At 45.0% G+C, this 27167-nt stretch overlaps 1 protein-coding gene across 2 annotated transcripts in view; it reads right to left on the minus strand.

The window, feature by feature from the left end:
- Positions 1–694: 694 nt before the first annotated feature.
- The window catches only part of AP3S2 (adaptor related protein complex 3 subunit sigma 2), a 69501-nt gene continuing 43028 nt past the window's right edge, over positions 695–27167 (minus strand). For both annotated transcript variants that reach the window (XM_008998407.5, XM_035303824.3), the window contains 2 exons: positions 5543–5650; positions 695–3595 (listed from right to left, as the gene is read on the minus strand). In XM_008998407.5, coding sequence (XP_008996655.1) covers positions 3467–3595; positions 5543–5650 — 237 coding nt within the window. In that variant the 3' untranslated portion in view covers positions 695–3466. The remainder of the gene's footprint in view (positions 3596–5542; positions 5651–27167) is intronic.

The following is a 27167-nucleotide window of genomic DNA, read 5'->3' on the forward strand; positions in this document are numbered from 1 at the left end:
AATCCTCCACTCCTCTCTATCCCATTGTCCTGCCCTGGTCTGGCCTGGGCCACCACCAAAGGTCTGCTAACTGGGCCTGAGAATTTTTCCTTTCTCCCTTTTCATCCATTCTTTGCAGAATGGATGAAAGCCAGATGGCCTGAGACCATCTCTTCCTGGTCTCCCTGTTGAAAGTGCCCTCTTGATGTGAAGTCGCCCCACTGTCCGGATGCTCCTCTCTCCCCTGCCCATGGCTCTGTCCTCAACCCTCTTGTCCCTCGACCACAGCTCCAATCAACATCTGTGGGTGGACACTCACTTCCTCTCCTGCCCACTCAGTTTCCCAGCTGGCTGGTGGACATCTGTCTGCAGATGCCTGGGCAACCCCAATCTAATGCGTTCCACATCCACATCCAAATTCCTCACTGCTGCCCTAACGGCCCCCTCCCTCTCTCTCCACTCCTGCCTGCTGCCCTCCCAAACTCTTCCCTCCCTCTCGAGAGCCCCATCCTTGGGCCTCCTCGTTACATGGTCTCCAACTGCCAACACCAGCTCTGCCATCCTCCTCTCCCTCAGCTCCACAGGCCACCATCGGGTCCTCCCCACCTCCTGCTCCCAACACCACCATCTTGGTTCTCCTTCCCAAGTGCTGAGCACAGGGCCCTGGAGAGCGCAGGCTGAGACTGTGAGAATGAGCTGCCCTTTGCCTCAGCCGTTCACTCATCCAACAGTGATTTATTGAACACCATGGACCAGGCATGGTGCACAGCGGCTGGGATGCAGCGCTGAACAAGAGATGAGCCCCCCCGCCCTGGATGGACTCATATCCCAGCAGGGGTAAACAGCCAGTCACTTCAGAAACCAAATCTCTGGTCTGTCAGAGTGCCACAGGAAAGTTACGCTGAGCAAGGACAGGCAGTGCCAGGCAGGGGTGCCACTGCACGGAGTGAGGGGGAGGCCCTCCTCCCTGGAGAGGGCAGCATGATCCTAGTGGGCCAAGGTCAACCACCAGGGCCAAATGGAACACAGTGCACACTCTCAAGAAGACATCCCAAATCAAAATCCAGGGACTTTTTTTTTTTTTTTAATTAGAGATGGGGTTTCACCATATTGGTCGAGCTGGTCTTGAACTCCTGACCTCAGGTGATCCACCTGCCTCGGCCTCCCAAAGTGCTGAGATTACAAGTGTGAGCCACCACACCCAGCTGGGACTTTCTTTCTTAACCTTTAAACTGGAAACACCTCTTGCTACCAGGATGGGGCATGGGGCAAGGGGCTCAGTGTTTGGGAAAACAGAGTGGGTCTCTTTTGCTGAACAGACTTTCGTTTTCTTAAATTTTGAACTACATGAATGTAGTTCATTTTTTGAAAGGAAAAATTGAAGTAGGAAGTAATTTTAAGTCTTTTGGAAAGAATTAATCATTTTCATGGAACTACTTCCCTACAGGGGGCCTGTTTCACATCTGCCAACTTCTGCTGAAAGACTGCAGATGGAGAGAAGGGAGAGAGTCGTAATCCTGAAGATGGCATTCACCAGCCTGCCAGCGTCAACGCCACTGTGCTGGCATGTGAGTACGCTGCACCCTGGGCTAACAATCACCACAGTGGGACTGGCCCCCTCTTGTGGGAAGGGAGACTCAGGAAGGTGAAAATCAGGACATCTGCCAGGAGCCGACAAATCCCTCTGGGACTCTCATACCTCAGACTCTCCAGTTTGGCTGTTGCTGAACTCGGACCGGCCCCACCACTGATCTGAATATTCCTATCATTGCTGTATCCTATTTGGAAAGCGCTTACTAAAGACTGGTCCACAAGATGAGATTTAGCTGTGCTGGTTCAAGCCTGGCTCCCCTGCTGTCTTTTCTGGTGAAGCTGGGCCAAGAGGGTCTTAGCAAGTGGGCTCCATGGTTGTGGAGGTGGTGGGGAGAGACGGCTGGCTCTATATGTGGCAGAGGCCTGAATAAACAAGGATCTGAGAGGGCTCAAGATACCCTGACTTAATCCTCAATGTGGCAAGTGCGGGGCCATGGCCAGGCCTAGCAGAAAGGCCTGTTTGGGGTATGGCCCAGCAAGGCGTGATGTGCTCAGGTAGAAGTAGGAAATGGGTTGCCGTCCTCTAACTACTCCATGTATCACAGAGCCACTGACTGCAGTCTCCACAGAGTCCGATGAGAGACTCAAAGAATGAGGCAGCCTTGTTCCTAGTTTCAGCCAGTGTGTGTCATGTCCAGGCCCCAAAAGGGCGACACCAGCTCAGGTTCCCACCCTCCAGAAGCTGGCACAGGTGGCAGTGGGTTTCCAAGGGAGGCAGCTCATTCATAACACATAACGAACCTTCTGTTCCCGTGAGGAGAATGTATTTTAAACTTGGGAAGAGTCATAATTCTGGATGTTCCACATGTTGTCAGCTTTAACCTTCTACAGTCACAGGACCTCTCCTCTGTGAGTAGGAACCACTGGCATGTGTGGGTGGAGAGGGTCCCTCTCCCTATTAGCAGGAATGTGGTGGGCCTGTGCTAGCTTTATGATTTGGATTGTGTCCTGCACATAACACCTGTGAGAACACAAGTGGGACTGGGACAGTGCAGGAAGCATCTTCTTCATGAGGCGGTAATCAAAAGGTATGACAATACAAGAGGATTCTGGAGGCCGGGCACAGAAGCTCATGCCTGTAAAGCCAGCATTTTGGCAGGCCAAGGTGGCTGGATCACTTGAGGTCAGGAGTTCAAGACCAGCCTGGCTAACATGGTGAAACCCTGTATCTACTAAAAATACAAAAATTAGCCAAGTATGGTGGTGGGTTCCTGTAATCCCAGCTACTGGGAAGGCTGAGGCAGGAGAACTGCTTGAACCCAGGAGGTGGAGGTTCCAGTGAGCTGAGATCCTGCCACTGCCACTCCAACCTGGACAACAGAGCAAGACTCTATCTCAAAGAAACACAAAAGGATTCTGAGTATAACAATCTCAGTATAGCCAGTGGGTGACTCTGATTCTCCTAAAATCCTGTCCTTACTTGCACTTACCACATCCCCAGATCTGTAGGGCCAGGCCTTTTCTACCTACCTATGACCCCTCACCAGCAAGGGAAGGCCACGGGACCTCAGAAGCCTGTGGTACTAAGGATGAAGACTCTAGTGAGAGAAGGGGCTCAGCCCTAGTGAGGAGGTTCTGGGAAGCAGGACACTCCCTTGGGAGCGTCTGTATGAGAGGTAAAGGTCCAGGTGGCTTGGGCACACTGACTTCCTGCTGAGGAAGGCAGGGCCCCTCACATCTGCAGGGCCGTGTGCATCAGAGAGCGGCATGGCTGCACATGTGAGAACTGGGTCAACAGGAATCCCGTCCCCATTCCAAGTCAAACAGTCTTCCCCAGACACAAAGGTTCTGGGATCTGAGGCTTCCCTCTTCTAAGGCTCAAAATGGGTTCTGTTTGCAGACGTGCTCATCTTTGCTTGCCTTAAGGACTCAATTTCAGCCCAATCCCTGACCCTCAGACAAACTGGGACAGGTTGGGAACTTTAATGTTGAGATCGCCAATGTTGATGTTCCGAGGAATCTCAGGCAGGTTGATGTTCTTCACGGCAGACACGGCCCGTGCAGGGGCTGCTGAAAGGCCACCCTGACAAGAAATGAGAGGTGAGTATCACACAAATTCCCAGTGTTATCTGCTTAATGCTAAAAAAAAAAAAAAGCAAAAACCAAAACAAACAAGCAAACAAAGTAACAGGTGAGGGATCCCTAGAAAAATTCCAAACTGAGCACATACAACAGAAGTTTTAATTCCCCCCTTAGTCCTCAAAAGTAGCCAACAAAGCAATGTTGAGGTTAGGCGGGGTGTGGCGCAGGGATGCAAGGCCTGCAGTCCACAGACACCCGCTCCTCAGAGGTGGGTGTGGCCCATGCAGATTCACAGCACCAGCATCTCACAGTGCCTGGTGCATGGTGGGTGCTCAATAAATGCTGAAATCATCTCAGGTGGTTTGTCAGGGGCACTTTTTGCAAGAAACTGAAGACTCCCTGTGCAAATCACAGGGAAATTCTTAAAAGGAAAAGGAAAGTCACAGCTCTAGGGCAACTGCTTGCCAACTAACGTGGGATGAAGGGAGCTGGCTTTGGACGTGTCAGGTGGCAACAAGCTGGGAGTCAGTAACATGCAGAAGGTGGGGGTCACAGATACAGAAGGGCTGGTGACAAAGTGCAAAGAGTACGGACATCTACAGCCAACCCCATCGGCCAGGCTCACCGCCATGTGGGGAGAAGGGGAAAGGTGGGTAAAGTCTGTCTCACAATCCTTCTTCCCCTATTGCTTTCTTTCCGGATACCAACTCCGATTCTGCCCTCACCCAGCAACTCTCCATTCCTTCTCATTTCTAACCCCCTTGCCTCTGACTCACTTACTATTCCTGGAATTTTCCCAGCCTACATTTCTGAAACAACTATAGCTGCCACAATAGCTGTGGTCTGGAAAAGCTTCTTCAGCAGGACTGCCAGTCCTCACAGAAAGAATAATTCCTGGTTTCGCAAGATCAAGTTGTGTTATACAAGGCAAAGAAGCTCTTTAAGACACTCAGATAATTTTTTTTTATTTTTGAGACGGAGTTTCCCTCTTGTTACCCAGGCTAGAGTGCAATGGCGCGATCGTGGCTCACCGCAACCTCCGCCTCCTGGGTTCAGGCAATTCTCCTGCCTCAGCCTCCTGAGTAGCTGGGATTACAGGCACGCGCCACCATGCCCAGCTAATGTTTTGTATTTTTAGTAGAGATGGGGTTTCACCATGTTGACCAGGATGGTCTCGATCTCTTGACCTCATGATCCACCCTCCTTGGCCTCCCAAAGTGCTGGGATTACAGGCGTGAGCGATCGCGTCCGGCTGAGACACTCAGATAATTAAAGAGGTAATTTGGTCAGCTATTTCTGCATGTGAAAGTACACATGTGTAATCTCTGCACCCTGGTAAGGCTAAGGAAGGGGATGGAGAGACCTCAGAGGGAAGGGACAGAATTCATGTGAACATCTGTACCAAAACCAGCACCAGGTGGGGGTGGACTGGGGTATGTTATTTCCAAACCTAGCCCAGACTCTACTGTTGTTTTTTATAAGGCTAACTGGAAATAAGGAAACTGGCAACTCTGAGGTCTAAAAGACACCAGGAGAAATGGCTGCTGGGAGATCAGACTCACAGAGCACAGAAACTAGGAAACCACATTGCAATAGGAGAGGGCTCTGGGTCCCTCCAGGGAGGCAGCGGCTCTGAAAGGAGGAATTACAAACCACAGACATGGGCCACAGCCCCCAGGCCAGAAGCTGTGTGCCTTCCTCTGCCATCTGGCTTTTCCATTCACTCTTCCACCCCGGAAGTCTGAGGTTTTAAACCTTGTTACCTGTTCTATTTTCGAGGCTGATTGACCTTCAAATCCATCAGTTTCAATGGACCCAGGAAGAATAAAGATGAGTGTAAAACATTTCCTGAGGTTTCACAGCAACATAAACCAACACATATACACACTTCTGCTTCTGCCCAGATTTTCTCTAACCAGCCAGGGCTAGAGCACAGCTGCTTGCTCACCTCGGATTTCTCCAGCCTGTTTTGAGCTTCGATCTGAGCCACAATTTCATTCATGTTTGTTTCCAACACCATCCCACCCATCACCACCTCCTGGAGAATGTAGTGCACCTAAAGAGGAAGCAGAAACCAGAAGAGTCAGGAAAGTCTGTGGTGGTCACGGTGTAGCCCACAAGGTTTCCTTGTCCTGCAGCAGCAGAGTGGTCAGATATGGCACCAGGGCCTGATGCACAGCTCAGACACTCAAGCCCTCCTGCTCATCCACCTCTCCAGGGATACCACAAGGGGTCCCGCCCAGGTCTTGGCACATCACAACATGAATCTCTCCCCTCAGGGATAGAAGTAGATACCTGGCTACACTCAAGGCAGTGAGGTGGCAGCACGAGCACAGGCTTCAAAGTCACACAGCTCTTGTTTAAATTCTGGCTCTGCTACTTGCTAGCTGGGTGGCCCTGGGCAAATTTAAAGTACTTCAGCTTCCTTCCAGGATTGCAGTGAGGGCTGGATGAGATAAATGTGTGTAGAGCACCTAGCCTGGTACCCAGGACACACTGTGTTCTAAGGAAGAAATGATGGCTTTTACTATTAATATTATCACCATCTACACTGACTGTCATTAAGTAGTAAATCCAGCTATGACAGAATAATCCGTATCCAAGCAGCTGAAATGAACGTCTCCCACCTTCCATAAGGCAGATCCTCCAGCCTGTGCTCCATTGGAGGGATGTGATCAGAGCAAGATAGAGCCCAATTCCTTTGCACCCATCCTCACCTCATTTCTTACCACTTAGATTAGAAAGCAAATTCAACATAAGCACCTTTCTAAGCACGAGGCTCACATCTGGGCTCAGGTTCCATCCAGCCAGTAGTCAAACAAAGCCGAATCTCAGCGTACCAGTGTGTTTAGTCAAGTTGGTAAGATAGCAAGTACAACCTTCTATTATTAACTAGTTACTAAATGATCGGGATAGTCCTAGGGGAGGTCAGAGAAGAAAGGGAACAGTGGCTAGAGAGATGGGAGAGCTACACAGAGACAGTGGGAGGGCTGAAGTTGGGCTCTGACCTCAGAGAAGCAGGGAAAACAATTCAGGTAGAAGGCACTAGAAGGAGCAGTTCAGCTGGTCTATGGGCAGGTATGCGGAGCTCCTGGATCTGGTTGGGATGGCAACTTGATTTATGCAAGAGAGAGGCTAAGACAAGGCTGAGAACATAGTTTGGGTCTGGAACAGGGCTTCTCAGCCCGGGTGCTAGTGACATTTGGGGCCAGTTAATCCTTTGCTGTGGGGCTGTGCTGTCACTGTGGCCTGTTCACTAGCATCTCTGGTCTCTACTCATTAGGTGCTAGTGGTACTCCTCTAGCTTGGCTATCAGAAATGTCTCCAGAAGTGTCATGTGTTTCGCGGGCAGACTCACCCCAGCTGAGAACCACTGGTCTAGGGTCTAGAGGCAACCAGCAGTTGACTATGTAAGCAATGGAGAGTGAAGAAGAAAGACATGTCTGTGTGTCTGGGGCTTGTGTACTTTTGGCATCGGCTTGGCTCCCTGTATTTTACTCTCAGTAAGTGCAGAGACTTCTGATCTTGAGGACATAGCGAAATAAATCAAATGTATTCCTTGTATGTGTGCCCACAAAGCCTTATCAACCACTGTTCTGTCTACATACACACACACTCTCATGAGACATTTTCACATTTTATATAATATGAATTATTCATTAGCTATATCCAAATGAAGATTTAATGGTAAAAGTCTCATACTTAGATAATTTACAAAATGTTAAACAAGACTGGTTTTAAAATTATTCCCTGGGGAAATTCCACTGTTTATATTTCAAGAAATACGACTCTGAAAACAGTATGATGGTTCCTCAAAAAATTAAAAACGGAATTACCATATGGTCCAGCAATTCCACTTTTGGTATACACTCAAAAGAACTGAAAGTAAGGACTTGAAGAGAATGTGCACACTCACGTTCATAGCAGAATTATTCACAACAACCAAAAGGTGGAAGCAGCCCCATTGTCCATGAACAGATGAATGGATCAACAAAATGTGCCCCATACATGCAACGGAATATTATGCAGCCTTAAAAAGGAAAGGAATTTTTTTTTAAATCTGAATTAAGACGCTGTAAAAGGGAAGGGAATTCTGACACATACTGCGACACAAATGAACCTTGAAGATACTATGATAAGTGAAACGACCCACACACAAAAGGATGAAGACTGTGTGATTTCACTCCTGGGAGGTACCCAGAGTAGTCAAATTCAGAGAGAAACTGGACTGGGGCTGCCAAGGGCAGGGGAAGATGCTGCTCCAGTATGGAGGTGCTGTTTTGCAAGATGAAGAGCTCCGGAGATGGACGGTGGTGACCACTGCACAACAGTGTGGACACAGAACTGTCAGCTTCAAAATGGGGAAGACAGTAAACTGTAATGTTACATATTTTACCAAAATTTAATAAAAAAAGAGAGAAATAGTCCTCTATACCTGCACTTTTTTCTTTTTTTTGAGACAGAGTCTCTCTCTGTTGCCAGGTTGGAGTGCAGGGGCACAATCTCGGCTCACTGCAACCTCCGCCTCTTGGGTTCAAGTGATTCTCCTGCCTCAGCTTCCCAAATAGCTGGGATTACAGGCACCGACCACCACCATGCTTCGCTAATTTTTATTTTTAGTAGAGACGGGGTCTCACCATGTTAGCCAGATGGTCCTGATCTCCTGACCTCATGATCGGCCCACCTCGGCCTCCCAAAGTGCTGGGATTACAGGAGTGAGTCACCGTGCCCGGCCTGCCTTCACTTTATGTATGAAGAAACTGATACATTTTATATATGAGGAAAAGGCAATAAAACGATCCCAATGTCATGTATATTAGTAGCAGATTGGTGTTGATTCCAGAGCTCACATTCTACGCTTTACATCATACTTCCTCAGAATCCCAAACTATGTCTTCCATTCTATTCATCCCTGACCCCTAGTCCATATGAAATCATAAGACTTGCCTTTGGTGTGTCAAGATCTTGTATTAATTCTTTCATGCTTTATGTCCAAGGCCTAGAACAATGCCCAGAGTAGGCATGCTGAATGAATAAAAGGCTCTTCATAGATCTGAGTGGCATATTCCTTGGGCTTTAGGGACTTGGAAGATGAGGCCGGGCACGGTGGCTCACGCCTATAATACCAGCACTTTGGGAGGCCGAGGTGGGTGGATCACGAGGTCAAGAGATCGAGACCATCCTGGTCAACATGGTGAAACCCCGTCTCCTAAAAGTACCAAAAAACTGGCTGGTGTGGTGGTGCGTGCCTGTAATCCCAGCTACTCGGGCGGCTGCGGCAGGAGAATTGCTTGAACCCAGGAGACGGAGGTTGCGGTGAACCAAGATTGCGCCATTGCACTCCAGCCTGGGTAACAACAGTGAAACTCCGTCTCAAAAAAAAAAAAGGGACTTGGAAGATGGACAACAGTGTGCTGGTGGGGGCTTTATGGAGAAGGTGTAGCAAAAGGTCTAATATATGATGTCGTGGAGACTAGAGTCTGGTTAACAGAAAAAGTCAGTTAAAACTTGGATTCAACACTGCACCATAAAGTCAGCGTTTTCAAATGCTGTTCAAAATGTGTTCCAAATGCAAAAGGAAGAAATAAAAATGCAAACTCCATTTTGGTTATAACTAGAGGATATCCAAAATTCCAAACCCTCAAACAGGTAGAAAAGCTGTCAAAAGCAGGGAGCTCAGGCAGGGACTCCTTCGCTTCACAGAAGGAAAAGAAGAAAGAATGCTACAGGGAGAGGACACAGGAGCTGGAGATATCAGAAACATCTGCAAAAATATGTACTTCCTGTGGGTGAAGGACACACTCTGGTACCAAATTAATTCCTTGTTTTAAGAAGGCAGGAACGTCCTTGGACCTGAAGTAGAGGCTAAATAAGAAATCACACCAGCTATATTTGCCTCACACTCTGTGGCAGTGGGGAAGACATCCTTTGCATGTGGAGATGCTGAGAGACACCTTGCCTATCTCAATTGGCTGCCTAGAGACAAAGGGTAAATGAACTCACCCAGAACCCTAAGTCAAGGGAACAAGGGCAGCCAGCCCAGAACACAGTCTTGGTAGCTCCCCCAACAAGCATCCTGCAAACAGCTGGTCCCTGAAAAACCTATTTAAAGACGCATATACAAAAAACCTCAACAGGATCTAAATAAATATACAAGAAAAAAGTAGGAAAGAAATAGGAAAACCAAACGGCAGACTAAGACCATAGACTGGAAAAAGGGCTCCATGGACTAGATAAAGTGGTAATACAATATTTTACACAACAACAAAAAAAGAAAACTTGATAAAATAGTTGCCTCATGAAATGAGAGCTCAAAGCAGAAATGCAATAGCTTTGCAGACTCAGGGAGACAAGAAGAGAAGACAAGCTATATACGAGCAGAACTGAGGAAAGAAGTGAAAGGAAAAATACGGTTACAGAATGAAGGTGAAACTGGAAGAAGCGAAGGGAGAAGAGACAGTAGTATGCTAAAAACACATTGGGAAGAAAAGGGGAGATATGGAAAAAAATAAATGAAACGAAAAGGGGCTAAAAGGTATAGAGAGGAAACAGTTACAGAAGACAGGAAAGGAGATGCAATATTTGCATAAAAGAAAACTTTAACATGAATGTGAAAAATATGTAAAGATATGTTCATAAAGATAGAATCCAAGATGTTTCTGAACTATAAGAGGACTGGGGTCTACATATTGAAAGGTCACACGGTATCCCAGGGAAAACAAATTCAGAACAGGCAGTGCCAAGAGACAGCTTTAGATAAGATTTCTGGCTTTCTGTAACCAGGCAAAAAGACCAAATCATTTAAAAGAGGGGCAAAATCATGAAAATGTCCAGGTTAATATTTAATGCTAACAGAAAAAAGGAACAATATTGACAGAATTCTCAAGGACAGAAGTGTGACTCAAGGACTTTACCCCTAGTCAACTGTCCAACAAGGGTAACAGAATGGGGACCATTGTTCCCAAGTATTTATTTTTCTTTCTTTTTTTTTTTTTGAGATGGGAGCTTTGCTGTTTCTCCCAGGCTGGAGTGTAATGGCGTGATCTCGGCTCACCACAACCCCTGCCTCCTGGGTTCAAGTGCTTCTTTTGCCTCAGCCTCCAGAGTAGTCAGCATTACAGACATGCACCACCACGACCGGCTAATTTTGTACTTTTAGTAGAGACAGGGTTTCTGTCACAAAAATACTTGACCACACCTGGCCAAGTATTTAAGGAATCTACAAAAGGAAGCACTTGTGCCAACCAAGAGGTGACTGGAAAACCTATGGCAGGGCCAGGCGCGGTTGCTCATGCCTGTAATCCCAGAACTTTGGGAGACCAAGGTGGGTGGATCACTTTTGGTCAGGAGTTCAAGACCAGCCTGGCCAACATGGTGACACCTTGTCTCTACTAAAAATACAAAAATTAACTGGATAGTAGTGGCGTATGCCTATAATACCAGCTACTTGGGAGGCTGAGGCAGGAGAATTGCCTGAACCCAAAACAGGTTGCAGTGAGCCGAGATCACGCCACTGCACTCTAGCCTGGGCAACAAGAACGAAATTCCATCTCAAAAACAAAAACAAAAACAAAAAAAACTATGGCAGAAAGTCTTATAGTGAGCAGTGAAACTACTTAACTGTAGGTCTAAGACTAAAATAGGATTAGGGTAACAACAGAGCATAAATACTACATGCTTTGACAATGTAGAAAACTTCAGCTAGCAAAAACTAGGAAGAGATGAGGGAAAAAAGGAGGGAAGAAGAATACAAACACTGATTACCTCCCCCTCAGCTAAGGAGAGTCCATGGACAGCATTTAAAACTGATAACTAAAGTAATGAAGATATGGTTAATCTGATTTTTACTGTGACTTTTCCCGTAAAGGTGCAAACCTATCATCATTTACTATAAACAAAATTTTGAGAGCCAGTAAACTTTTCACTAGAGCCAAAAAAACCCTTTTCTTTCTTTTTATTTTATTTTTTTGGGACAGGGTTTTGCTCTGTCACACAGGCTGGAGTGCAGGGGCATGGTTATAGCCCACTGCAGCCTATAGCCTTGAACTCCTGGGCTCCAGCAATCCTCCTGCCTCAGCCTCCTGAGTAACTGGTCCTGCAGGCATGTGCCAACACGCCCAGCTTTTTTTTTTTTTTTTTAATTTTTAAGTGGAGATGAGGTCTTACTATGTTGCTCAGGCTGGTCTTGAGTGCTGAGCTCAAGGGATCCTCCCACTGCAGCTTCCCAAAGTATTGGGATTACAGGTGTGAGCCAGTGTGCCCAGCCCAGAAGGATCTCTTCTGCTGAGTAGAGTTCTGTGCCACTAAAATGTTGCAAAAAACTCACCTGGAAGGCATCATCTACAATTTCCAGTTTCTCTGAAGTTAGATGTCCGACTGTGATGAAAAAGTAAGTACAGAGACAACAGATTTTCAGGATCCCTCTACCTGCACTCTTCTGTAGTTATCTTGCCCAAACCTAATTCAACTTCATTTCCTTTTTAAAGTAATTTGTCCTTCCAAAGTATTCTTCTTCGTTTTCATAGAATAATTTTACTTTCCTTTTTTTTTTTTTTTGGAGACAGAGTCTTACTCTGTTGCCCAGCTGGAGTGCAGTAGTGCAATCTCGGTTCACTACAGCCTCTGCCTCCCAGGTTCAAACGATTCTTTTGCCTTAGCCTCCCAAATAGCTGAGACTACAGGTGCCTGCTACCACACCCAGCTTATTTTTAGTAGAGACGGGGTTTCACCATGTTGCCCAGACTGGTCTTGAACTCCTGAGCTCAGGAAATCCTCCCACCTTGGCCTCCCAAAGTGTTAGGATTACAGGCATGAGCCACCACGCACAGCCAGAATAATTTTCTTTTCTACCTCATAGTTTAATCTGTGTATTACTTAATCAATTACATAATTACAGTACCAGTTTACTGGCATAAACAGATATGGAAACATCACAACTGACCTTTGGTAAGCAAAATGACTCAAGTGGTGTGAACAACAGATGAGCAAACAGCTGCCCGTGTTAATCGTGCTAGTCAGCTCAGACTTGTCCACTGAATATGAAGCTGACCATGAAAGATGGCTAACATTTCTCTGCGTGGAGATAGAGGGGATGTGAGAAAGTTGGAGGATGCCAAGCATGGGTGTGGGGAGCAAGCAGTCAAGAACCAATACTGAACTCATGTACCTAAAGAACTGGAGGTAGAGTCAGGGCACAAAGAAGGGTTCTGTTAAACAACAGAAGTTGGCTGATGGGCTGACCTTGAGGATGCCTGCAGAAATCTAGGTAAATACCTGAGAACACTGAGAGATACAGTCACAAACCAACACAGGGAGGCTGGCAGGGAAGGCAAATCTGAGATGTGAGTCATTCAGACGGATTTGAAACCACAGGAATAGAAGGCAAGAGGCTATGTCTTCAAGAGGCCTAAACCCAGCCTCAGACAGTGTGCACTGAACAAATATGAATTATCAAATAATAATTCAACTTTCTACTCAGCAAGCATGGGAAATAATGACACTAGCAAAATTCATTCAGAAGTGTTTGTTAACAGAGTTTAAACAAAAGTGTGGCTGGGCACAGTGGCTCACGCCTGAAATCCCAGCACTTTGGGAGGCCAAGGCAGGCGGATAACCTAGGTTGGGAGTTTGCGACCAGCCTGACTAACATGGAGAAACCCCATCTCTGTTTAAAAAAAAAAAAAAGTGCTACTGATATTTTAGTTCTTGCCAAATCCAGTGGTAATTTAACCTAAAAATAATTACAACCAGGATGAGTTTCATCTGACATAAAGATTAGTATAACCCCAATAAACCAACAGGATATCTTGATATAAGGGAAAGGCAATAGAGAAAATACTTTGGTTGATAAATCTGAAATCTAAAAAGGTAAAATGAGGCACAGATACTGATATTTTCCAAGATCAAGATACATAAGTTTATGGCCACATTTTAGTGAGTGAAAGTTGGGGTTTAGCTCTGTCCCACTTCAAGTTTCCTCTTGGAACCCCTCAAAACAGTCAACAGTAGGAATGAGTATTGTAGTCAAAATGTCAGTTCCTCTAAAGACAATTTAACCTGCCATTGAGTCTTTCCACTCCCCCAACACCTCTGGACATCCATGTCTCTTCATTTTTTTTTTTTTTTTTTTTTTTGAGACAGGGTCTTACTCTGTTGCCCAGGCTGGAGTGTAGTGGCATAATATTGGCTCACTGCAACCTCTACCTCCCGGATTCAAGTGATCCTACTGCCTCAGCCTCCCTAGTAGCTGGGACTACAGCCACACAACACCATGCTTAATTTTCCTATTTTTTTGGTAGAGGTGGGGTTTTACCATGTTGACCAGGCTGATGTCAAACTTCTAACCTCAGGTGATCTGTCGACCTCAGCCTCCCAAAGTGCTGGGATTATAGGTGTTAGCCACCACACCCGGCCTCATTTTTTCTTGTCTAGAATGCTGTCACCTCACCCTCCATCCCATAAGGTACTTGCTTTTATAACTGGACCCGCTTACTGTCTGCAACACAAAGTTAACCTCTACAGACAAAAGTAGATTAAGACCAGGCATAGTGGTTCATGCCTGTAATCCCAGCGTTTTGGGAGGCCTAGGACAGAGGACTGCTTGAGCCCAGGAGTTCAAGATCAGACTGACCAACATAATGAGACCTCTGTCGCTATTTAAAAACAGTTTAAAAACTACCTAGGCTGCTGGGCGCAGTGGATCATGCCTGTGATCCCAGCACTTTGGGAGGCCAGACAGGTGGATCATCTGAGGTTGGGAGTTCGAGACCAGCCTGACCAACATGGAGAAACCCCGTCTCTACTAAAAATACAAAATTGGCTGGGCGTGGTGTGGCACATACCTGTAATCCCAGCTACTCTCGAGGCCGAGGCAGGAGAATTGCTTGAACCCAGGAGGCAGAGGTTACAGTAAGCTGATATCATGCCATTATACTCCAGCCTGGGCAACAAGAGCGAAATTCCATCTCAAAACAAAACTAGCTGGGCATGGTGGCACAAGCCTGTAGTCCCAGCTACTTGGTAGACTGAGGTAAGAGGATCACTTGAGCCTGGCAGTCAAGGCTGCAGTGACCTGTGATTGCATCACTATACTCCAGCCTGGGGGACAGGGTGAGTAAAAAAAAGAAAAAAAGATTAAAATGTAACATGAGCCTGCTAGTTTCATATTAGAATTGACTCTAAGAGGAGAATATGAGTCTAGAGGAAAAATAAAAGTGTCACTTCAAGTATAAGATGTGCCTCAAGAACCTAGCTCTGGAACTATCAGAGGTGGAGACCAGTCAGTTGCAATAGCCCTCCAGAAGGTCAGAGGATTCCATGATCTTCAAGGGTTCCATCCCTGGTTGTTTCACACTGAAATCAAAGAAAGTTCTGAATCTAATCCCATGTCAACAGACATCATCATTTAAAAACAGAGTGATCTGAAACCTGAAGATAATAGAGAAGAAGGCATCAGCAATTACTTTTTACTCTAGTGAAAACACATAGTCTAGCTGGGTGTGGTGGCAGGCGCCTGTAATCTCAGCTTCTTGGGAGGCTGAGGCAGGAGAATCGCTTGAACCCAGGAGGTGGAGGTTGTAGTGAGACGAGATTGCGCCATTGCACTCCATCCCAGGCAACTGTGTGAGACTTCGTCTCAAAAACAAACAAAAAAACAAAACCACAGTCTCCAAACCTTAAATGGGTCATGTTACAAAAGTTTAAGTATTAAATTTACAATGCATTTTTCTATAAATGTAGTAAGTAATGTTCTCAGGCTAGCAGCTCATGAAAGCAGACTTAAATTCATAAAGCTACCCAAAATGTGGTACCAGAGAGCACCCCTGCCACTACACCTAATGTGAACAATACTGTTTCTATAATAAATGTAGCTCTGGATTGGGATGGCAGGATCCCATCTAACAGGCAGAGAAGGCAAGTAAAATCTTCTGAGACACTAGCAGCACATTAATGTACACTACATCCCAAGCTTAATCGCATTCATAGAAACCTCTAATCTATATCAATCCCTCTCCAGGTGACTTGCATTGGAGGGCAAATGCCTGTTGTGCTACAAAAGACAGGGGCTCACACTCCCACTGTGGAGTCTTTCCCAAAATAAACGTGTTATACACAGAAGATAAAAATACCAATCAAATATAAAAGAGCATGGTCACAGTGCTTGTATGAAAACATGAGGATGCCAATTCTGCAACAGTCAAGCTTTAAAAAAGAATTGTTCATCACTGACAAGATATCTAGTCTACCGTATAAAAAGCTGAGTGCTAGTAGCTTTCTCTACTCCTCATGGCACAGCTGGTTTCATTAATTCCTAGGAAAGGACTTCAGAGAATAAGTAGGGAAGAGACTGTTGAGAGGCAGAAAATGCATCATTTTCTTGTCTATACTTAAGGGCATGGTAGCTATTAATGAGCCAAAGGGTAACAAGATGCTCTGAGTGGACTCAGCACTGACAGGGGAAGAGAAAATCATCTGAGAGTCATCTTGGCCCAGAGTCAGACTCTAGTTCCCGTATCATTCATTTTAGAAAGAAATGAAAAGGGGAAGGAGATATCTTTATGAGTAGAACTGAGGGCCTGGTACATATGCCTTTTTCTCTCTTACTCACATTTTCATTACAAAGTCCAATGTTTCATCGGTGTTTTAAAACCTGCCAAGGACTGCCTAGCCTCATTCCCTTGCATCTCTTTTGCCTAAAAATGAACATATGGCTGGATGTCTCTGTAGGTATAACTGCAGTGAACTGTATGGAGCACAAGAACAAGTAGCAGGCACATTTCACTGCACTGAAAAGCTGACTTCTGAAAGTCAGGGAGACAAAACTATGCATGAAAGAGTTGACATAAAATCACCATTAAATCATTTTAATAGAAACCTTCAAAAGTGTATTACACACTCCCATGATTTCTAAAAAAGAATATTCTGAACGTAACTGAGCTTTTTTGTGGGGGGAGGGAGTGCTTTTTTGCACCTCACTGTTAATATCTACTAAGAAACTATTTTAATGCTGTGATTCCTTCAGGAACTCTCAGGCACACAGAGCTGTCTGGTCCTAAGCAGCTCTAAAGAAAGCCAAGAAAGCAACTTGCTTTGTAAAGTTCTGTTTTCCCTTTCACCTGCTCTAGTGTCTTCTCTATCACTTTTATAAACTTTTGGATCTTCAGACTGGATATTTCCATGGTTTTCTCTAGATGTCGTCTTGTCATAAAATCCCACAAGACATTCAATCCCTAGCCCTGATTTGTTTTGGTGAGCCCACTGTACCTACCACAAAAAAGGTAGTGTGTTAGGTTCAAGGCATTCACTGATTTTTCTTTTCTTTTTTTTTTTTTGAGACAGGGTCTTGCTCTGTCACGATCACTCAAGCTGGAGAGCACTGGCGTGATCATGGGTCACTGCAGCCTTGAATTCCCAGGCTCAAGTGATCCCACCTCAGCCTCCTGAGTAGCTAGGACCACAGGAGTGCATCATCATGCCCAGCTAATATTTGCATTTTTTGTAGAGACACGGTTTCACCATGTTGCCCAGGCTGCTCTTGAACTCCTGGGATCAAGCAAGCCTTCTGCTTCAACCTCCCAGAGTGCTGGGATTATAGCACTTGGCCAATTTTTCACTAAAAGAACATAATATCTAACAATGTCTATTTTCTCTTCTTTTTTTGAGACGTAGTTTTGCTCGTTACCCAGGCTGGAGTGCAATGGCACCATCTCGGCTCACCGCAACCTCCGCCTCCTGGGTTCAGGCAATTCTCCTGCTTCAGCCTCCTGAGTAGCTGGGATTACAGGCACACGCCACTATGCCCAGCTAATTTTTTGTATATTTAGTAGAGACGGGGTTTCACCATGTTGACCAGGATGGTCTCGATCTCTTGACCTCGCGATCCACCACCTCGGCCTCCCAAAGTGCTGGGATTACAGGCATGAGCCACCACACCCGGCCAACAATGTCTATTTTCAAAAACGCTTAACATCACAGAATGATAGGAGCTGGATGAAGGAAATGAAGATAAGATGTGGACCCTGTTCTTAAAGGGTTTAGAATCAAGCAAGCAAGATTAAACATGTACAGAATTAACTATAATAAAAGGAAGTGTGTGATAAATACTATGATCCAAGTACAAAGTGCTATGTTAGTTCTGAGAAGGGTGGCCTTAAAACTAACTGGCAAATGAAGGAGAAGGCATCCAGGCAGATGGCAAATTACCTAGCAACTCATTCATTATTCTTCATGCTCAACTAATTCAGCTTTTTTTTTTTTTTTTTTTGAGACAGAGCCTCACTTGGTCGCCCAGGCTAGAGTGTAGTGGCATGATTCTTGCTCACTATAACCTCCATCTCTGGGTTCAAGCAATTCTCCTGCCTCAGCTTCCTGAGTCGCTAGGATGACAGGTGTGTGCCACCATGCTGACTAATTTTTGTATTTTTAGTAAAAACGGGGTTTTACCATGTTGGCCAGGCTGGTCTTGAACTCCTGACCTCGTGATCTGCATGCCTTGGCTCCTAAAGTGCTGGGATTACAGGCGTGAGCCACCGAGCCTGGTTCATCTTCTTTTTTAATTAATAAAAGACTCACTCACTGGCTTCATGTTTTGTGCTCTTTGAGTATACACAGTCGACTGCAGCAAAGTATACTTACTACCTATTATTACTTCCTTAAAACAACCAATTCCTCTTATGAGTCAGGATTCTCTGTGAAATCACTTTTTTTTTTTTTTAATGTTCTAGCAGGTCTTTTTCTTTCTAGCCCAGTGTTTCATCCTCCTTTGGCTCCTACATGTTTGCACTGTTGGGACATTTGTCCCAAATGTCAAGCACAGTGCTAAATATAAAAACGATCCGGACCTTGTCCTCTTGAATTTTATCCTTCCTAGGTTGCTTATCTGCCAACAAAACATTACACAAACACATTTTCCCCATATTTAAGATGCCAAAGCAGGTGGAAACATTACAGGCAGCATTGCAGAGTGTAGAGGGCGCGGGTCCAGAATCTGAATGTGGTTCTATCACTTACCAGCTGTATGACCTTAGAAGAAATGAGGCTTCCTACCAATAGACCTCAGTTTCTTCATCTGTAAAATAGGGAGAACCTTATTCTAAAGATGAAAAAGGATGATATAGGAAATAAATGAGACACTTAGGTATCTATGATTCTTGGTTCTTAGTAAGTATGTAATGGATGCTGGTGAGTTTGGTAGTCATTAATCAAAGTCATCTTGACCAACCTCCTTCCTAGTGCAGGACTCTGTTCTTTGGCTCCTGCAATAGTACAGATCCTTCACTCTGGCGACAGATCCTTTCCCTCCATGAAGAGAGTACACTACTGCTTCCAAGCTGCTCAGTCAGCTGTTGAGCAGCAACAGCTGTCAGAGAGTTTTTTGTTTTTTTTTTTTTTTTTTTTTTTTTTAGACGAAGTTTCGCTCTTGTTACCCAGGCTGGAGTGCAATGGCGCGATCTCGGCTCACCGCAACCTCTGCCTCCTGGGTTCAGGCAATTCTCCTGCCTCAGCCTCCTGAGTAGCTGGGATTACAGGCATGCGCCACCATGCCCAGCTAATTGTTTGTATTTTTAGTAGAGACAGGGTTTCACCATGTTGACCAGGATGGTCTCGATCTGTTGACCTCGTGATCCACCCACCTTGGCCTCCCAAAGTGCTGGGATTACAAGCTTGAGCCACCGCGCCCGGCCGTCAGAGAGTTTTTAACTGCACTGAGCTACTATAAACTTCAAATAATTTCCACCCCGATCCTACCTGTGTTCTCTGGAGCCACATCGAATAAGTCCCTGCCCTCTACCCTGGGATTCTATCATTCCACCTAAGCTGACCACATAGGCAGGCAGACAAGTGAAGCACAATTTGGCTATCAAAAAAAAAAAAAAAATATCCAAATGCCATACCTAGACCTCACAAACCTGTTTCTAAGGAGACTGTCTCCATCCCCACAGTTCCTGCTCCCTCTAAATTGCTGCCCATGGAACAGCCCTGGGCCTCATTCCATCCACTTGCCCTTTACATGTTGGATCAAAGACTTACAAAACTGTAACATCCCTAAAGACAAGTCCCATAAATAGTTCAGTATCATTGGAACATAAAGTACAAAGACCTCCACGAGCATGCCCAGCCTGAGAGAGCATGCCCAAAGGCTGGCTGGCATGCTCATGGAGGTCTCTGTACATGAGAAGGGGCTGTGGCTTCACCCTATTGGCCGTGGTCCCTAAATTTTTAAAAAAAATTCACTTGAATGATACCTTTCCCTCAATTACTAAGTGTCACTGAACTATCACAGGATTTTGAGGAAGGTGATGGAGGGGAGTGAAGCATGTCCTTCTCCTTAAGAATCACTGCAGGTGGGGGTATCCATCATTTGATCAAGGGAATTAGTCACAAATACATTTTTAAATACATCATTAGGCAGGTGTGTAAAGGATAGTTTTAGGTACAATATAGGAGGCAGAGACACTAGTAGGAAAAAAGTACAAATAAAGACAAATTCACCATTTATTGAACTAAGTAATTATTCACTAACTCCAATCCTCATAGAATTGAATGGTGGATATTACTGCATTTTATCAAATCTAAGACTTCACTGATTGTGAAACATATCATTATTTTATGTGCTACTAAAAAAGAAAAATGACATACCATTGATGATAAGAAAAATCTTGATTTGAGATGTTAAAATTATAAATGGTACACAGAAAGTGAGTCTAAGAATCATTGAAATGTGGTATCATCCCTGTTTTCCAACTGAAGAAAATCGAGGCATGAAGGGGTTTTTAAGAGGGCTGCATAAATCACAGTTAGAATCTGGTAGAGTCAGGAGCCCACAGAGCCACTTCATGCAGAATGGAGTTCCTCCACTCGAGGAACACAGGGTTCCCAGTTCCTTCTGAGGGCCCCAGAGGCTATGCCAAGGAAGCAAAGGCAAAGTGAAAAGTGAGCCCACTCTGAAACTAGCAAGGATGCATAAGTCATATCCTTCAAAGGCAAGGTCTAATAGAATCCGGTTTTAAAAAATGAGCCTTGGCTGGGTATGGTGGCTCATGCCCATAATCCTAGCACTTTGGGAGGCCAAGGCAGCTGGATCACTCGAGGAGTTTGGGACCAGACTGGCCGACATGGCAAAACCCTGCCTCTACTAATAATACAAAGATTAGGGCCAGGCATGGTGGCTCATGCCTGTAATCCCACCACTTCGGGAGGCCAAGGTGGGTGGATCACGAGGTCAGGTGTTTGAGACTAGTCTGGCCAGCATGATGAAACCCCATCTCTACTAAAAAAAAAAAAAAAAAACACAAAAAATTAGCTGGACATGGTGGCGTGCACCTGTAATCCCAGCTACTTGGGAGGCTGAGGCAGGATAATTGCTTAAACCCGAGAGGCAGAGGTTGCAGTGAGCCTAGATCTCACCACTGCACTCCAGCCTGGGTGACAGAGCAAGACTCTATCTCAAAAAACCAAACCAAAACAAAACAAATTAGTTGGATGTGTTGGCGCGCACCTGTTGTCCCAGCTACTCAGGAGGCTGAGGCATGAGAAATGCTTGAACCAGGAGAAAGAGGTTACAGTGAGCCAAAATTGAGTCACTGCACTCCAGCCTGGGCAATAGAGCAAGACTCTGCCTCAAAAAAAAAAAAAAAAAAAAGGAAAAAAGAAACCCACAAAATTGGGACAAATATCTATTTCACATCAACTAATCAACTCTGTGTCCTATACTGCTTGGATAAGCAACAAAGTACTACATACTGACACTATACCAAAGGAGTTTACAATCTACTAGAAACAAGATTAAAAACATGAGAATATGAGCAAGAAGGCAAATAGTTCGAAGAACTATGATACTGAAATTCAGAGAAAGCTTCACCAAAGGTAAAAGTTGGGTTGGGGCTGGCTCATGCCTGTAATCCCAGCACTTTGGGGGGGCCAAGGTGGGAGGATTGTTTGAGTTCAGGGTTTTGAGATCAGCCTGGCCAACAAAGCCAGACCTGTCCCTTAAAAGAAAAAAAAAAGTTGAGCTAGGTCTTGACATTTAGAAAGCTTGCTAAGTAGGAACGAGGGTACTATAGGGTTGGGCAGCAGCATGGGCAAAGACAGAGAGGTGGAAACAGAGGAAGACAAGTCTCATGAGCCAAGGGGTCTATGTCCCAGGGCAGAGACAGCCTGAGGGCTGAGAGGGTCCACAGTCCAGAGATCCCTGGAGGCCAGAGGGAAGAATGTAGATTGAGGGAAGATGAAAGAAATGTTTCCTACAGAAGATGAGAGTGGGTGAAGGAGGTTGGGGGAGAGACTGGATTCAGGAAATGGCAAGAAAAAAAAAAAGAAAAGCAAAGGGAGAGGTGGAGCTCAAGAAAACACTGAAAGAAGGGATGTCACCTTGTGGCTGCATGGAAGAAGGCAACGTGGGCATCCCTGCAATTTCATACCTTGAAGAAAACTAGTATTGCTGAGAACTAGGAAAGTTAAGCACAGAGGATGGGTGAGGGGTGAGTGGAGAGGTCCGGAGGAAGGAGGTGGAGGTGGGAGGAGATGATGAGTGGTTTGGTGTACACCAAGCTCATCCAACCCGAGGCCCAGGGCGGCTTTGAATTCGGCCCAACACAAATCTGTAAACTTCCTTAAAACATTATGAGATTGTTTTTTTTGCGATTTTTTTTTTTTTTTTTTTTTTTTTTTAGCTCATAGCTGTCTTTAGTGTATTTTTCTTTTTTTTCCTAGTCTCACTGTGGCCCAGGCTGGAGTGCAATGGGGTGATTTCGGCTCACTGTAACCTTTGCCTCCTGGCTTCAAGCAATTCTCTTGCCACAGTCTCCCGGGTAGCTGGGATTACAAGTGCCCACCATCACGCCTGGCTAAATTTTTGTATTTTCAGTAGAGTTGGGGTTTTGCCATGTTGGCCAGGCTGGTTTTGAACTCCTGACCTCAGGTGATCTGCCTGCCTTGGCCTCCCAAAGTGCTGGGATTACAGGTGTGAGCCACCGCACCTGGCTGTGTTAGTGTATTTTATGTGTGGCCCAAGAAAATTCTTCTTCTTCCAATGTGGCCCAGAGGAGCCAAAAGACTGGACACTCCTGGTGTATACCATGTTTGACATGGTGGCAGGTCAGCAAGATGGAGAGGGGCTGCACCCTCCTGGAAACACAAGCGTTTAGCAAGCATCAGAATGAGATGTCTATTTGTGACCCATCTGTAACAGAGTGGATGAACACTGAAGGGTGACAGCATAAAGGGAAGAGCTAGGAAGGTGCCAGGGACAGACTGTGGGGAAGGTGCCCATTTCCCCACTTACTCTGCAGAGGCTCAATGCCTAAGGGGCCACAGCTAGTTGGCAGGTAAATCTTCCACTCATTCCCTGAGACTTCTGTAACATTAAATGTGATACTGACAAGAGTAAATCCAGGTATGTAGATTCTGAAAATCCAAAAGGATGCATTTAGGCAGTAACTCAGCAAAACACAGAAAATATGCAGCTTCAGGCTTTGACAGGATGGCTTCATTTCCATGTAATCAGTAGTTAGACCAGGGAAGACAGACCTGGACATCACTGTGCCCTGAGTTGCTGGTATAGACCTTGTTAGCTTCAGAAACAGGTTCTACAAATTGTTTTCTACAGAATGTGAACCTTAATTCTTGAAGTCATAAGCAGATAAGGTCACAAAGAATCAATAGTGACCAAGATATAAATCTATCTACTTTCAGACTGTAAAATGGGTCCTACAGCCACACTCTGGGCCCTTACCCTTGCTGTACACAGACTCCTTTGGCCCTCCCCACTTGTGCTCTGGGAGTTCATCACAGTTCCTAGCCTAAGACAGTCTGCAGACAATTTATCAATTTATCTGGCCTCAAGCTCAGACTTTGCTGTAGAGGAGCAGAAAGCAATTTGACTGTTTACCATGCTAGGGAATAAAATGTACATAGAGAGAGGACCGCCTGTACTATTCAGTATACTGGGCCTAAGAAAACTAAAGTAATATATAAAAAATGTGTGCACACAGTACAACATTAAAAAAAAAACTAAAGTAATATATAAGCAGTATGTGCACACAGTACAACATTTTTGCAAACTGAGTCCCCCATGCTTGCCTCATTCCCCTCCCTAGAGGCAGTTTCTTCTGTAACAGTGACCTACAGTGACCTCTCCGATCCTCTTCCCCACCCCGACCACATCTGTTCCTTCCTCCTTGCTCAATGCATTCGTCACACTGATTTGCCTGCTGTCCTTCAAACATTATTCTCCCACCTTAGTCTTTGTACTTCCTGTGCCAGCTGCCTGGAATGTTCTCCAGAGAGCCATGTATCTCTGACTTGGGTCTGGATCATAATCCTAAAAGACACAACCCTGAATGCCATAATCCTGAATGTTGAAATCCTAAAAGACCGAAATCCCTAAAGTCTAAAATCCCAAAAATCACAGTCCTGAGAGATTAACATACCGAATGCTGAAATCCTGAAAGCTGAATTCTGGAGCAGGGATTACTGTATTTTTGTTTGTGTGCAGGATAGTTGTATCATATTAGGCAGAACAACTCCTTGCTATTGTCTTTATTTGGAAATTAAATATGGTTTAAGGAGCTGTACATCGGCATCAAATTGACAGGGGTGGATTTGTGAACTTAACTTTAGGTGTCAACTTGACTGGATTAAGTAATACCTAGAAACCTGGTAAAGAATTCCTCTGGGTGTGTCTGAGAGGGTATTTTCAGAGACTAATGCATGAGTCTGAGCAGACTAGGTGGGGAGAATCAGCCCTCAATGTCAGCAGCACCATCCATCAGCTCAGGGCCAGGAGAGAACAATACAGAAGGTGAACTGTACTCTCTCAGAGCTGCAGCAGACTTTTTCTGCTGCTTTGGACATCAGAAACTTTAACATCACAAAACTGCACAGCTGGGTGTGGTGGCTCACGCCTGTAATCCCAGTACTTTGGGAGGCTGAGGCAGGGAGGCAGAGGTTTCAGTGAGCCTATATCGCACCACTGCACTCCAGCCTGAGCAACAAAAGTGAAACTACATGTCAAAAAAAAAAAAGAAAGAAAGAAAAAGAAAACATAATTGCAATGTTGACTTTGTGTGTAAGCATTGTGTGTGTATGTAAAAATGCTGAAACTTCCTCAATAAATAAAGAAATGTCCTTTTTGGACATCTGCATTTGTAAAAGATAAAATTTCTTGAGATGTCAGCTCTTTGGGCAACTAACTGCATTTGTCATGGTGACCCATCAGGTTTTTGATTGATCTCATCAAAAGACTGGTCATGTGCCATGGTATTTCAGATGACTATGGCCATAAAGCTGGGTGCACATAATTGCCAACCACAGTGATAGGTATTGATACATTTCCCTTTTCACTCATTTCTTAATACAGTTCGTCTGCTCACAACTGTGATGTGATGTCATTAGTATACCTGAGTGTTTATGTATGTTATTACTGCCTGTTATGTAAAGTAGCCTATGCAGTGTTCTGTTGTGTTTTTATGTTTGTCAAATAAAGCCTCTTGGTTTTTTTTTTTTTTTTTTTTGAGACAGAGTCTTACTATGTTGCCAGGCTGCAGTGCAGTGGCACAATCTCAGCTCACTATAACCTCTGTCTCCCAGGTTCAAGTGATTTCCCTGCTTCAGTCTCCTGAGTAGCTGGGACCACAGGCACGATCTACCACCTCCGGCTAATTTGTTGCATTTTAGTAAAGATGGGGTTTCACCATGGCCAGGATGGTCTCAATCTCCTGACCTCGTCTTGGCCTCCCAAAGTGCTGGGATTACAGGCGTGAGCCCCCACGCCGGCAAATAAAGCCTCTTTAAAAAATGTAAATAAACAGGCTGGGCATGGTGGCTCATGCCTATAATCCCAGCGCTTTGGGAGGCTGAGATGGGTTGATCACTAGAGGTCAGGAGTTTGAGACTAGCCTGGCTAACACGGTGAAACTCTGTCTCTACTAAAAATACAAAAATTAGTAGGGTGTGATGGTAGGCATCTGTAGTCCCAACTACTCAGGAGGCTGAGGCAGGAGAATCACTTGAGCCTGGGAGATAGAGGTTACAGTGATCTGAGATTGTGCCACCACACTCCAGCCTGGGCAACAGAACAAGACTAGGTTAAAACTTAAAATTAATTAAATTAATTAAAACATATATATTTTAAGTAAATAAACATCTTTTAAGACTTTTTTTTGGGGGGGGACAGGGTCTTGTTTTGTCACCCACGCTGGAGTGCAGTGACACAATCATGGCTCAATGCAGCCTCAACCTCCCAGGCTCAAATGATCCCCCTACCTCAGCTTCCTGAGTAACTGGGACTACAGGCATGCACCACCATGCCCAGGTAATATTTTTTATTTTTTTGTAGACATGGGGTCTCACTATCTTGCCCAAGCTGGTCTCCAACTCCAGGGGTCAAGTGATCATCCCACGTCAGCCTTTCAAAGTGCTGGGATTACAGGCATGAACCACTGCATCTGGCTTAAAGAACTCTTTATTTTTCACAGAATTGTAATTCAGGATTTTGATCTTTCTGGATCGTGATTTTCAGGATTTTAGACTTTAGGAATTTCGATCTTTCCAGATTTCAGCATTTGGGATAGTGCCTTTCAGGATGATAATCAGCTTCCCTCTTAATTTCTTGAGGTTTCTATTCAAATGCTATCTTATCAAACATTTTCTCTGACTACCCTATATAAACTATCGAGCCATATCTACCCAGCCCCTATCCTGCTGTATCTTCTTCCCTGCACTTATCACCACCTAACATCTCTTTTATTTGTTTCCCCTGTTAGATGTAAGATTCACAAAGACAGGAATGTTTTATTAACTGTTTCCCCAGAATATGGATGGATATATGAATTTCCACCTAGAACAGTGGGTGAATATATGACTTCTACAGTAATGAAGTAACCAGTATGTTCCAACTACTGTGCTCAAAATGGAAAATACAGTGGTGAACAAGACAGCCCGATTCCTGCCTTCTTAATACTATCTGGTGGGGCAAACAAACAAAATAATGGAATACTTTGTGTACGCATATTTCTAAACACTTTATATAGTTTTAATAGTCACAGCTACCACATAAGCAAGGTGCTATCACACATAAGTTTCTTTTCTTTCTTTTTTTTTGACACAGGGTCTGGCTTAATCACCCAGGTTGGAATGCAGTAGCACGATCTTGGCTCACTGCAGCCTTGACCTTCCAGGTTTAAGCCATCCTCACATCTCAGCCTTTTGAGTAGTTGGGACTAGAGGCATGTGCCATCATTCGTAGCTAATTTTGGTGTTTTTTTTTTTGTAGAGATGGAGTTTTGCTATGTTGCTCAGATTGGTCTCTAACTCTTGAGCTCAAGCGATCTGCCTGCCCTGGCCTCCCAAAGTGTTTGGATTACAGATGTGAGACACTAAGCCCAGCCTCACACAAAAGTTCCTAAGGCACAAGTCATTCAGTTCATTGTGGCAAAGCCAAGATTTAAGCTCAGACACATGGGTACTGGAATTTGTGTCCTTACCCATGCAAATAGGTGAAAACACCACCCTGTGTCAGATGCAGTGGCAAAAGTAGTCAAAGGCACTGGGCAAACAAGACAAGTGTATCAGCT

Source organism: Callithrix jacchus, chromosome 6 (genome assembly GCF_049354715.1).
Source record: "Callithrix jacchus isolate 240 chromosome 6, calJac240_pri, whole genome shotgun sequence".
Lineage (NCBI taxonomy): Eukaryota > Metazoa > Chordata > Mammalia > Primates > Cebidae > Callithrix > Callithrix jacchus.